At 33.2% G+C, this 13718-nt stretch overlaps 1 protein-coding gene across 1 annotated transcript in view; it reads right to left on the bottom strand.

Annotated features, from left to right (window-relative positions):
- Positions 1 to 335: 335 nt before the first annotated feature.
- The window catches only part of PKN2 (protein kinase N2), a 141080-nt gene continuing 127697 nt past the window's right edge, over positions 336 to 13718 (bottom strand). Inside the window, exons 19-22 of the mRNA XM_035018111.1 lie at positions 10404 to 10546; positions 6379 to 6486; positions 6106 to 6186; positions 336 to 6020 (exon numbers count right to left, since the gene is read on the bottom strand). Coding sequence (XP_034874002.1) covers positions 5817 to 6020; positions 6106 to 6186; positions 6379 to 6486; positions 10404 to 10546 — 536 coding nt within the window. The 3' untranslated portion in view covers positions 336 to 5816. The remainder of the gene's footprint in view (positions 6021 to 6105; positions 6187 to 6378; positions 6487 to 10403; positions 10547 to 13718) is intronic.

Genomic DNA, 13718 nt, shown 5'->3' on the forward strand with positions numbered 1-13718 from the left:
AAATCTTGTATGTTATTTTCATTTAATTATAAATAATAGCATTTATACCTACTCTCATTTTTCATATTTTCAGAGCTATGTGTATTTTGTTAGAATTTTCAAGGAATAAGCTTTTGGCTTGTTTCTATTTTACTGTTTTTTTTTGTTTACTTTCAGTTATTCTGTTCTTTTTCTTCTTAAGCTGAGCAATTTGATAAATTTTTAACCTTCCTTTTTCTAAAAAACGATTTAGTTTACAAAGTTCCCTGCAAGAACCATTTTTGCTGCATTTAATGACCACCGTTGTTTCTTTCTCTGAGCCATTAAAGGGTATTTTAACATTTTTTTCCAATCTATTAAAATCTATTTGTTCTAATCAGTTAGAAAACATAATTGGTACTACTATACTTTGTAATTTTCTATGATTTGTTTTATGGCTCAGTTTTTACAAATGTTCCATGTATTCTTGAAAAGAATGTGGAATCTCTTAATTGCCAGATGCAGAATTCTATAAATATCCATTGGATCAAGCTGTTTTGTTCAAACATTATCTTTCCTCTTTAAAAACTCTATTATCCAATAACACAAGTTGAAATCTTCCAACCGGATGGGTATATTTTAAGTATTTTTTACTAGCTCTATCAATTTCTGCTTTAGTCTGTATTTAGGGACTATTTTATTAAATACATATACATGCTTAGAATTAGTATATCTTTTTGGTTGAGTTGAATATTTTATCATAATGTAGAAACACTCTACTCTTGGTGATATTTTTTCATGATGGGTCTAAAATTGGTTTTGATATTAAGTAGAGCTACCATAGCTTTAACTTGGTATGTTTTCACTTTGTGTATTTTTCCTCATACTTTTACTTTCAACTCCTCTACTTATATTTTAGATATATCTTTTTGTCAATGTTACAAAGCTAGGTTTTCTTTTTAAAATCGATTACCTTACTTTTAACTAGTGAGTTTGTTCCATTTACATTTATTGTGATTATTGGTCTATTTGAGTTTATTTCTACTATTTTATCTCTTGGTTTGAAATTTATATGCACTATATTCTTTTCATGAATATTCCAGACATTTCATGGTGTACATTTAACTAAAGTTAATCAATACCTTGACAACCCAACAATACAACAGAATACTTCAGCTCTGATCTTCCCTATCTCAACTGTCTTACTACTGTTGTCTGGAATTTGTTGACTTAAAGCAAACAAACAAGTCAACTGTTTTATTGAGTTGTGTTTATTTTGATTTACCTAAGTGTTTACCATTTTCTCACAGCCTTTTCGGGCCTTAGATCATCATTCTGGGATCACTTTCCTTCTTCTTGAAGCACTTCCTTTACAGTAGGACCCTCAAGAGTAAACCCTCCTTTAAAAAATATTTTCATTTGCTCTTAAACTAATTTCACTTTCTACACAACTCCAGGCTGACATTTTGTTTTCCAATGCTCTAAAGAGAATATTCCACTACTTCCACTGTTAATATTGAGAAGTCAGCTTTTAGGTCTTTCTTTTATAGACAAGTTAGTCCTTTCTCTCTAGGTAGTTTCAAGATGTTGTCTTGGTGGTCTACAGTTTCATTACAATGGTTCTATGCATACACTTATTTATATTTATCCTTTACGGAGAATATTCTGGTTCCTGGATATTTTTAAATCTCTGGTGAATTCGCAGCCCATTATCTCTGCAAATACCATCTCTCTTCCATTCTGTCCTCTTGGGTCTCAACTCCATTTTCCTTATCTCTTAACCTTCTTTCCATATGTTCCATCTCCTTATCTTTTTATCTATTTGGGATTAATTTTTCAGATATATTGTTCAGTTCTCTCTTCAGCTGTCTCATCTGCTGTTAACCAACACGGTTTCAAATTTGATCAATTATATTTTTCGTTATTGGATTTTAAAAATGTTAATTTCTTTAAAATTTCACTTACTTGTTTATCCTGGTAGTTTTAGGTATATAAACATTTTATACATAGCAATTTTATATTTTATATCTGAGAATTCAAATATTTGCAATTTTTTGAAGGGGATGTCTAAATTTGCTACTTTGTGAGTGCTCATTCGAGTTAGTTTGCTGTCTCTCATGTGTTTGGTGATCTTTAACAGTGTATTACTTGATCTTAATTTGTGGAAGTCCTATGTTCCCATTCTGGAGAAGCTTTCTTCAAAAAGCATTTGATTTTACTGGTATAAAAACAGTGACTTGCAAACTAAAACTTGAGCTCCTCTCAAGGATTTTAACACAAAACGTTAAGTTCTACTGCTATTGCAAGGTTTGTTATTCTCATAATGGTGTTGCTATAGTAAATCCATCCTTGGCAAACTCAATTCTTCTGAATGCCTTCATTCCCAAAGCTAGTTCCTTGCCATTCTGGCTCTTACCCTCTTCTCCAACTTCCTACTTCTCTGGCCTACTCTGTGGACTCAGCTTCCAATCCTAACTTCTGAGTGCTCATTTTTGTGATTGAACACTTAATTCTTAGGTGCTAAAGCCCCAGCTTATCCAGATTCATGCTCAAGTGTGTCTGTTTTGGGGTGAGGGATTGCCAGACACCACTCTTGCCTTTAATGAGACCAGCAGTGCCTCAAATTATGTGTCTTATTGGAGGTCTTAGGAGCTTACTCATGATATTAGAAGTGGAAATAATGCAAGATTTCTGACACAAGTTATTTAAAAACTTACCTCTATTTATACATGTATATATTTATATATGTATGTTTATAAAAACATATATTTATATACATATAAGGCTAGTATCTCAGAAATACCTTAGATTTCAAAAGATAGCTGGAAGGTAAATAAGATTTCTAATTAAGATTATGATCCATGAATTGGTATTTGTTCCTTTGGGTTTCTCATACTCACCCTCAGTTGCTTTGGGAAGATCAACAATACCTGTAAAAATTCTGTTAAGATTTGAATCTATAATGCAGCTTTCGCCTACTCAACATATGACAATTTCCACTGTGACCTCAGTTTGTGTTATAGGGATAGCATGGATCATTTTATATTCCCAAAATATTCCATTTGCAATATTTGAATAAGATGCCTATAAAATGTCTAGCATTCTGTTTTCATTTACCTGTTTTCTGAAAGGTGAGGTCCTAAAATAAAGTTAACCTCAAACAAGAGAATGCTACATATATTACTGGTGCTTGCATTTTAATGCACACTGTTTTTCATTTATTAAGACTTTGATTTTTTTTCATCTTTATATTCTCAGTATATAGCACACAGAAGGCATCCTATAATATCCACTGAATAAAAGATGCCATTGATATTACCGAGGTAGAATGCAAACTTTTCCCATTACTACCAGTGAAGTGGACAATTTGCTCTGAATCAGATTTTGCCCTACCAGAACAAAAAGCACTTGCAAGAAAGCTAAGCCAAGTTAGTCTTTGAGATCTTGAATATAGCAGAGCTAATACATATTTTGACCAACAGGAAGCTTCCAAAGGGAAATAATACTTAAAACCAAAGTTACAAATTATAATCTATTTAAACTTTAATTTGTGCATTTGTGGTAACTTATGACTGCAAAACACTTTTTTCTTAGAATGACATAAAGGCACATTTCATCTGAATGCATAGTGTACCATTCTAAAATATACTAATAATTTCCTTACAAAGTGCTTGAGCAGTCACTTACACATACAGTAATAGCAAAATATATTTACACTCTATAGTTTAAAATTTTAAAATCTAAAATATATATATATATTTAAAACTACAGAAAATATTAGTGCTTTCTTCAGCTTAATTGTGTGATATACCCTGCCCTCTAATTTTTTTTAGTGATTGACTTCAATTAAAAAAAAATTTCTGTACACTGTGTAGTTACAAAATGCTATGTCAGTTTTTAATTCTAAAAGCCTATTTTAGACATTGCTTTCTATGCATATTTGAGAACCAGAAATGGTGAGCAGACTGTACCTCAGAAGTAGTGTTTTTTTCATGTTGTGTTAACACTGTGTAAATTAAAGCCAGACAATTAAGCTAAGATCCTCTACTGTCCTTTAACAAGGAGGTTAACTGGCATTTTAAAATAACTTTAAAACATATTGCTCCCTGTTTCTATAAGATTTTTTCCCCAAAGAATCCTGGGTTATAATTAATTTGGAAGGAAGTATGAATTATCTCTGAACAATTTTAATTGTCCTCAGAGTACACAAAAACATGCCAACACACCCTAGCAAGGCTGAAATATTTATAAACTTTCTATAAATCAATGTGCTTTTATGTTTCTCATAGAATTTAAATTTGAACAATTTTTAAGACATGAGATCATTGCGATTAAATGGTTAATTCAGTATGGTTAGTTAACAACTTGCTATTCCTGAGATAGGATGACCCTAACATGCTCAGCACAGAATCAAGGATGTTATTTTTGAATTAAGGAAAACAGTGAAGTCATAGACTAGGAGGAAAAGAATGCAAAAACTAACAACAACAAAAAACCCAAAAAACTCCAGGCAAGTGGAAGAGTCATGGCTTGCCAAAAGACTTTCCTATAAGAGCATAAAAAAGCCACAAATGGATCCTCTGAAAAGCTGTAAAAAGTATTTGATCAAATTACTTTTGAGACTTTTGAGGTACAGCTTTAGTGTTATAATAGTTTTTATAAAATATAGACTGTTTTATCAAAAATATTTATACATTCTGTTACAATATATTGCTTCTGCCCTCAGTAACTGCCAATATAAAATCTGGATCCAGTGGCCTAAAATGTACAAATGCACTTAACGTAAATGCTGGAGTTTGAGGTGTCTGCTTGGCCACTGTACAAAAGTGATGAAGTGGTGAAATTAAATAATAAACCTACAACACAGAATACATTACAACTTGCACATATACATGTTCACAGCATGTATACAATGATAATCCCTATGTTTTAACAGATATAGTTCCCTTCTACAGTAGACACAAGAACAAGATAAACTGGGTTGATAAATGTACAATGAATATCAAAAAAGGAGTAATTAGTTCACTGATTTTGGAAGAAGGTCTGATTGAACGTATCAAGTGTCTAGACTTTGGGAATGCATACAGGTAATACAGCATCTTGTTTCAGGCTAATCAGAAGTCCTCATTCTTAAAATTTTAAGTAAATGCTGATGTTTAGTTGTTCTTGTTTGTTTCAGCATGGTTTAATAAACAAAAAATTGTTTGGCAAGTAGCTCTGTTGGAAAGCTATGAGGCTTGTTACATGGTTGGTAAAGATAAGGCGATAAAAATTTTCTCCTAATATAGAAAATTTATAAAACAAGACATCAATTCGTTTTTGTTTTTTTTTTTAAAGCCAAAAAATGTGCACAAACTACATTTTTTTGATATTACAGTAATTTCAGTAAAAAAAAATAAGCGCATTTGCCTTATTCAAACAGAACTACTAAGTGTAAATAGTAATAGCATCCCAAGTCCTTTTGTTCTTTTTGTAAAATATAGCTAAAAATGAAGTGAAATGATTAATCTTCCTTCCACTTAAGGCATAGCTAGGGACTGTGGAAGAGTGTTTTTTTTTTTCCTTTTTTTTAAAAAATAGACTATTGATCCAAAAGTATTCATTTGTGATAGGTTTTCATGGCCGATGTTCATTCCACTTAAACTCCATGAAACTGTTTCCAGTGCTCAGATTTACGTTGAAAATACATTAAGAAGCCACTTTCAAGAAGGTTTTAGAATAGTACTTTTAAAGAAATCTTCATGTGTTTAAACAAAAAACTCAGAAGCTACTGGTGGCACAGAGAGCAAATGAAGGGTTGCTATTGTTAAGAGGTCTTCTTGTGAGTCAGTTTGCTTGGTTTCACAGTGTCTAGGAACTTAACACCAATCAGCTATGTAGTCAAAATCTCTGAACATTTCTTGCTCCTCTTCTGAAAGTATCCTTGGTTCTCGAGGTGGAGTCAGAATAGGTGCTTCTGAGGTAAATTCATCATCAAAATTGCTAACATCTTCTCGTCCTCTAATGGTAGGTACAAATGGCGGCTTGACTTTTTTGTCCATGAGAGCACTCCAATCAATTAGCTGGATTACAAAATATAAAATGACCAGTTTAGTTTCCTACACCTAATTGCTAGTTTCACAAAAAATTTTAAAGTTTCACACTTACCCGGAAAAATGGGTGCTTTTTTACATCTTCTGCATCTTTCTCACCAGCTCCAAGGCGCCGCTCAGGATTTCTTCTTAATAGCTAACACAACATAACATATAAAAGTTAAAATAAAACCAGTGACTCCATCTCATAAACTGCAAAGATTTAGATGTTCTTTTGGTATGTGTTTGTCTAAACCATGCAACATCTATGAAGTGAAAACTTCTAAAAGCCTGAGAAATGTCCTTCAATGTAAGAAATTTAAGTAGTTTGTAAATCATTAATTCTTACCCTTCTCATTATTGATATGGCTTCTGTAGATAAGAACCTTGGATACCTTACTTCATCATTTACAATACTGTCAAAAACCTCCTCTTCATCATCACCAGGAAAGGGAGACTAGAAGAAATATCTTCGAGTAAGTCAAAATGAATTTCAGTACTGTAAAATCTTATCACCTATCCAAAGTACAACCAAGAACCAGGTACTGAGGAAAACAAACAAACCAAACTACCAAAAGACCAAAAAAACAAGGACTACAAGAAGCCACAAAAGATACATAACAGAACTATTACCCAGATGATATACCATATACTCTCATTGAAATATTCTTCAACTTTATTTCCCAGACCTTAATAACAAATTTGGTTATATTATATAACATCATTTTTAATTTAATTTAATTCCATTCCATTTTATTTTATTCATTATTCATTTATCTGGCCTGACAGTATTTTGAGTGCCTACTAGATACTGAAAAATACTTAGATAATCGACATGTTTCTCAAGAAGCTCAATCTTGTGGAAAGACAGAAGGAAATGGGTAAATATGGTAGTAAGTGTAGCCAGAGCAGCACAGAGTTTGTGGGAATACATCTGATATAGATGTGCTTTGAATTTCAGTCAAAAGAAAATTAATCAGCAAAATACAATGAGAGATCCGCAGGTATAATGACTACACTAAGAAGCAGCTGCCAACAAAATTAAACTCAAAGGCACACATTTCTAGGCATTTTTAATATAAGCTCTATATACAACAAGTCTTAGGGCATTTCAGTAAGCAGAGTACTAAAATTGTTGTTCATAATGATACTAATAAAAAAAGTAGTTAAATTACATTCAGTATAACAATTTGATGCACAAAAGGATAAACTCAACCATGTTGAAATGTGGCTATGAAAAAAGACTTATTACCTCAAAATCTGAGATGACTTAGGTTTGACTACTCGCTTCCTGTAAAATTATTAATGAATAACCGCCAGTGAGAAAGCAGTACTAATGGAAAAAGAAGGATCTTTGACCTGAGGAATATATGAAAATGAATTTAGAACCCAACTTCCTAAAGCTGAGCTGCCAATCTTATTGCTCATATCTAAGGAAATTTCAAACTTTTCAGTTATCAAAATCTTAGTTTAGGGGCGCCTGGGTGGCTCAGTCATTAAGCGTCTGCCTTCGGCTCAGGTCAAGATTCCAGAGTCCCGGGATCAAGTTCTACGTCAGGCTCCCTGCTTGGTGGGAAGCCTGCTTCTCCCTCTCCCACTCCCCTTGCTTGTGTTCCCACTCTCCCTTTCTCTCTATCAAATAAATAAATAAAATCTTTAAAAAAAAAAAAGGAAAAAAGAAAAACCTTAGTTTATTTACACACTCAAAATAGATAAATCAAATAGACAAATGAAATATATACTATGTGGGATAATATAATTTCTTTCTGGGATTGAGACAGCAGCAAACGAGAAGAAAATTCTATTTCACAAGGATTCTCAATCAGAATTTCAAGTGGTAATCCAAAGCACTTTTGTCTATTTGATGAGTCAATTTTGAATTTAAAAAAATGTCACTCTACAACTCCCTGAATAGTGAAGATATACCCACATATTCATTAAGATGTTAAAGTTCCTTGTTTCTGCTAACAGAACTAAAAATAGAATGCTAACAAATGTGTCTAAAGTAGGTATAAAAAGAATTCAATGGTCTTTTCAGATGTCAAGAGTCCAGCTCCAGTATCTAAGTTTATACTTTAAACTTCTCTGATACTTTCATTATCATTTGGCACTAGGAAAGGAGACCTAGTACCTAGTTAGTTTATTCCTGGAGTCTTTCCAGTCCTCAAAACCCATACAAACACAAATACAAATCTCAAAAACAAATTTGAAAATGCATGATATACCGTGACTTTTCAATTATTTGTAATAATAGAGAAATTAAACATAAACTTTAGCCAAACCTCATTTTATCACAGTTAAAAGTTACTGCTAAAATTTTACCAATGCTATAAAATTATAAAGTATATCAATGAGTTTTAAGTTTAGTTCTTTTCCCAACTATCCTCTTACAAAGGTGCAATAAAAAATTGTGAAGGATGAGCTGGATCCCTTGTCTTTTATATCCTACTAATTAGGAGGTTAATCAATTAGAAGCTCTTTTAAAAAGTACAGAACAAGAGCGTCCTCATTTGTTTACCGCCAAGTTTTCCAGTCACTTTAGGATAAGAGGAGGTAGAATCGACTGGCTCTTAATTCTGTAGTATTTTGTAATAAATTCATACTTTTGCCTGTCAGCTCTAATATGGGGAATAAATTTTAAGCAAGCATATAATTTTTGGTAACTTAATTACATCTCATACATAAATGAATGCAACATTTAAAAAAATCAAAGCAACAAAAATCTTACTTAAAAAGAAAAGGGCGCCTGGGTGGCTCAGTTGGTTAAGCAACTGCCTTCGGCTCAGGTCATTATCCTGGAGTCCCGGGATCGAGTCCCGCATCGGGCTCCCTGCTCGGCAGGGAGTCTGCTTCTCTCTCTGAACCTCCCTCCTCTCATGCTCTCTATCTCATTCTCTCTCGCAAATAAATAAATAATCTTTATAAAAAGAAAAAGAAAGAAAAAAAAAAGTGGGGGGGAGTTCAAGTATGCCAGAGCTTATGGAAACATCTAGAGTACTTCTGGCATTCTTAGAAAGCAAAGACCACTGTGGATTAGGGATAAAATATATCTTCCCATCCTAAAACGCTGTATAACAGCTTTTCGAGATAGAGGTCAAAATTTTCAGATCTGGATCACTGATCTTAAGAACAGAAATAAGTTTGGGTGGATTCCATACCCTGAGGTAGCAAAACATAATTGTTTAGCGAGGTTGTGAAGCCAGAGAGCCAGAGTTAAAAATCCCAGCTCCACCACATGAGAACTCTGTGACTTTAAAGCGTGTTAACTTATTTGTGTCTCCATTTATGTACCTTGAAATGGGCATAAGACTAGTATTGAGCTCATTACAGGTTGCTGAAAAACTAAATGAGCTAGTATCTATAAGCCAATAATACAGTGCCTAGCACATGGTAAATATTTTAATTAGCGATTTCTTTTCCTCCTTTTCTAAGTATCCACTCCAGTTTGACATACCAAAGGGGCTATCTTTTGGAAAGACTAAAATCCTTTGTTTGGAACAAGTGCCACTAAATGACAATACAGAGTAAAACTTTAGAAATTTCTGACATTCAATAATTTGGTCAATCATTTATTCAGCTACTAATTTATTCACACCTAGAATGTACAAGAAGACTGTTGGTGCTGGGAAAACTGCAAAGTAATGAACCAAGGTCTTTTTTTCTTTTTTGCATCCTAAGATCACCAAGCCCCTCGAAGCGGTTTTCAATTACTTGTCTAAATATTTACCCTTTCCCAATTCCACTCTAATTTATCATTTCCAACAGTTTATAACAAAATAGATTAACCAATTATTGTTGCTTTATTTATTAGATATAACTCACTGTTTCCTAAGTGTAACAATTCCTGTGTAAAATGAAGCTATCCCCAGAAATTAATTTTTAATTTTTTTCACCCAGAGAGAGCAAGCGAGTGCATGCACACACAAGTTGGGGGTGGGGGGAGGGGGAGAATCTTAAGCCGACTCCACACTGAGCGTGGAGTTGGATGCGGAATTTGATCTCATGACACTGAGATCATGACCTAAGCTGAAACCAAGAGTCAAACACTTAACTGACTGAGCCACCCAGGTGCCCCCCAGAAATTTATTTTAAGTTAATCTGAAGAAAAGAGGAGGGGAAAAATGTTAATCTTTTAATTCTACGATACCCTTTCTGAAGGTAATATTTATTTTGACTAATGTATAGCTGACTTTTTGTTACAGGTATAGAGGTACAAGACAGGTAGAATCATAGGCAATTATTAGTATATTATAAATATGCATAAAACTTAAGTTCCATTTATGCAGGAGACATATTAAGTCATTTATAAATGACATCTTTTGTTCTTTCAATCATCTTTCCTCATTTCTCTTTCATCTATTTTATAGTGCTTACCTCACCAACGAGCATTTCATATATAAGAACTCCAAGTCCCCACCAATCTACAGCCCTTGTATAGGATGTTTCTGTTAATACTTCTGGGGCAAGAAATTCAGGAGTGCCACAAAATGTGCTTGTTCTATCTCCATATCCCATTCCTGAAAAGGTAAAATTTAAGTGTTTGTTAGCAAAGAAAAAATCTAGATGATAGATAAAACATTAGACGATATCCTTAGGAAGCAAAATTAAAATTCCACATTTGTATATGGTGACCAAACTCAAGATATACCAGACTTCTAAAGAAAATGTTAAGGACTGGTATAGAGAAAACTGTGCAATAGTAACTCTACTATTTAATTAATGTGTAAAAATAAATAAAATTTTTATACTTTATTTACTTTTCTCTTTCTTGTCATTACTTTACAAGTGATGCTAAGAAGTTACAACAAAAAACTGATTCTGAGCTTCAATTTCTATCATCTTTCAAAATCAATCTTTCAAATATTTTATTTGGTTCATTACAAAAATAACATTTAGTATAGAAAATACCAAAAAGCAAACCCTTGGATAATCCAGAGTTAGCCACCAAAACAATCTTGAAAAAGAAAAACAAACTGGAGATATCACAATTCTAGATTTTAAGTAATACTACAAAGCTATAGTAATCAAAACATTATGGTACTGGCACAAAAACAGACACATAGGTCTATGGAACAGGATAGAAAGCCCCAGAAATAAACCCACAATTATATGGTCAATTAATCTTCAACAAAAGAGGCAAGAATATGCAATGGGAAAAAGAAAGTCTCTTCAACAAATAGTGCTGGGAAAACTAGACAGCTACATGCAAAAGAATGAAACTGGACTACTTTCTTATACCATACAAAAAATAAACTCAAAATGGATTAAAGACCTAAATATGACACCTGAAACCATAAAAATCCCAGAAAAGAGCACAGGCAGTAACTTCTCTGACATTGGCCGTGGCAACATCTTTCTAAATAGGTCTCCTGAGACAAGGGAAATAAAAGCAAAAGTAAGCTATTGAGACTACATTAAAATAAAAACTTCTACACAGTGAAGAAACAATCAACCAAACGAAAAGACAAGCTACTGAATGGGAGAAGATAATCTGCAAATGACATATCTGATAAAGGGTTAGCATGCAAAATATATAAAGAACTGATACAACTCAACACCCCAAAAACCAAATAATCCACTTAAAAAATGGGCAGAAGACATGAATAGACAGCTCTCCAAAGAAGACATACAGATGACCAACAGACACATGAAAAGATGTTCAACATCACTCATCATCGGGAAAATGCAAATCGAAACCACAATGAGATATCACCTCACACCAGTCTGAATGGTGAAAACCAAAAACACAAGAAACGAGTGTTGGTGAGGATGTGGAGAGAAAGGAACCCCTGTGTACTGCTGGTGGGAATGCAAACTGGTGCAGCCTCTGTGGAAAACAGTATGGAGGTTCCTCAAAAATTTACCAGCTACTGGGTATTTACCCAAAGAATACAAAAACACTTAGCACTTAACACTCACACCATTTGAAAGGATATTTGCACCCCTATGTTTATTTACAATAGCCAAAATATGGAAGTAGCCCAAGTGCCCATTGATAGATGTGTGTATATATATATATATATATATATAATGCAATATTATTTAGCCATAAAAAGGAATGAAATCTTGCCAAAGAAGATATGGTATATATATAGATAGATACACATATATATATGTGTACACACACACACACACACAGGAATATTATTCAGCTATAGAAAGGAATGAAATCTTGCCATTTGGAACAACACGGATGGAGCTAGAGAGTATAATGCTAAGTGAAATAAGTCAAAGAAAGACAAATACCATATGATTTCACTCATGTGGAATTTAAGAAACAAACAAAGGAAAAAAACAAACAGACAAATCAAGAAACAGACTCTTAACTGTAGAGAACAAACTGATGGTTACCAGAGGGGAGGTGGGTTGGGGGGATGGGTGAAATAGGAGATTAAAGAGTCCACTTATCATGATGAACACTGAGTAATGTACAGAATGGTTGATTCTACTATATTGTACATCTGAAACGAATGTAACATCATATATTAACTATACTGGAATCGAAATAAAAAAACAGTAAAATAAAAAAAAGTTAACTAAATGTGTCATAGAGATACGGTATTAATCTTTTAGTTAACTAGTTCTCAAATTTATGTTCCTCATAATTTAATTTTTCATAATTCAGTAATATATTTCAAATATACATTGTACATACTGAAGATAATGTCTCAATATATTCTAAAGTGTTATAAAAAGCTCCTTACAAAGCGTATTAAGAATTTGAAAGAAAAGTTCTCAATTCTAAATTTTAAAAGGTATAATGGCCAAAAATCTCAAATGAATTTGTGAGTCTATGGACCAAGACATGAAGAGCATAATTAAATACATTAGCACATAAAGGTGGAGAAATTCTGTTTTTGCAAAATTTCGTAAACATTGTCACACCAGTTCCTTTTTCTTCAATAAAATATTATTTTAAAGAAAGCTGATACAGTATCTATATAAGTTCTACAAAAGCCTTTTATTTTTATTTATTTATTTAAAGATTTTATTTATTCGACAGAGAGAGAGAGAAAGAGAGACAGCGAGAGAGGGAACGCAAGCAGGGGGAGTGGGAGAGGGAGAAGCAGGCTTCCCGCCAAGCAGGGAGCCTGATGTGGGGCTCGATCCCAGGACCCTGGGACCATGACCTGAGCCAAAGGCAGATGCTTAATGACTAAGCCACCCAGGCGCCCCTACAAAAGCCTTTTAAATGACTTGGCCAAGATTAAGAAAACCTTAGTTAAGAAAGATCTTGATCTTTTATGCTTTGATCACAACTAGAGTATATTACAGATGCCATACTTTTAGGATAAAACTAATTTTTTGCTTTCTTTTGTTTATAGTAGTAGTATTATAAAATCTGTGACCTTTTAATGTAATATATATGTCAATTACAGTAATTTAGTTATCATATCTAATTCATTCTGATAAATTTTCTTGTCCTGATATTTTTGAAGAAAGGTGAAAGTACCCCCAATTAGCTAGGACTTCAATTGGTAAAACTCCAAGGAAGGAGTTAACATCAGGCTCTGGAGTCATAAAAATCTGGGTTTAAACTCCTGCTTTGCCACGTGTTAGCTGTGAGAAGCTTAGAAAAGTTGTCTAACCTCAAAGGCTAGTTTCCTCATCTATGGATTAGTAGTACTACTTACCTTCACAAGACTGTTACAAATTAAAGGAGATCATGCCTATGAAGCATTTGATAAA

The sequence above is a fragment of the Mirounga leonina genome, unplaced genomic scaffold (assembly GCF_011800145.1).
Source record: "Mirounga leonina isolate KUSES-001 unplaced genomic scaffold, KU_Mleo_1.0 Mir_173, whole genome shotgun sequence".
NCBI classification, from domain to species: Eukaryota; Metazoa; Chordata; class Mammalia; order Carnivora; family Phocidae; genus Mirounga; species Mirounga leonina.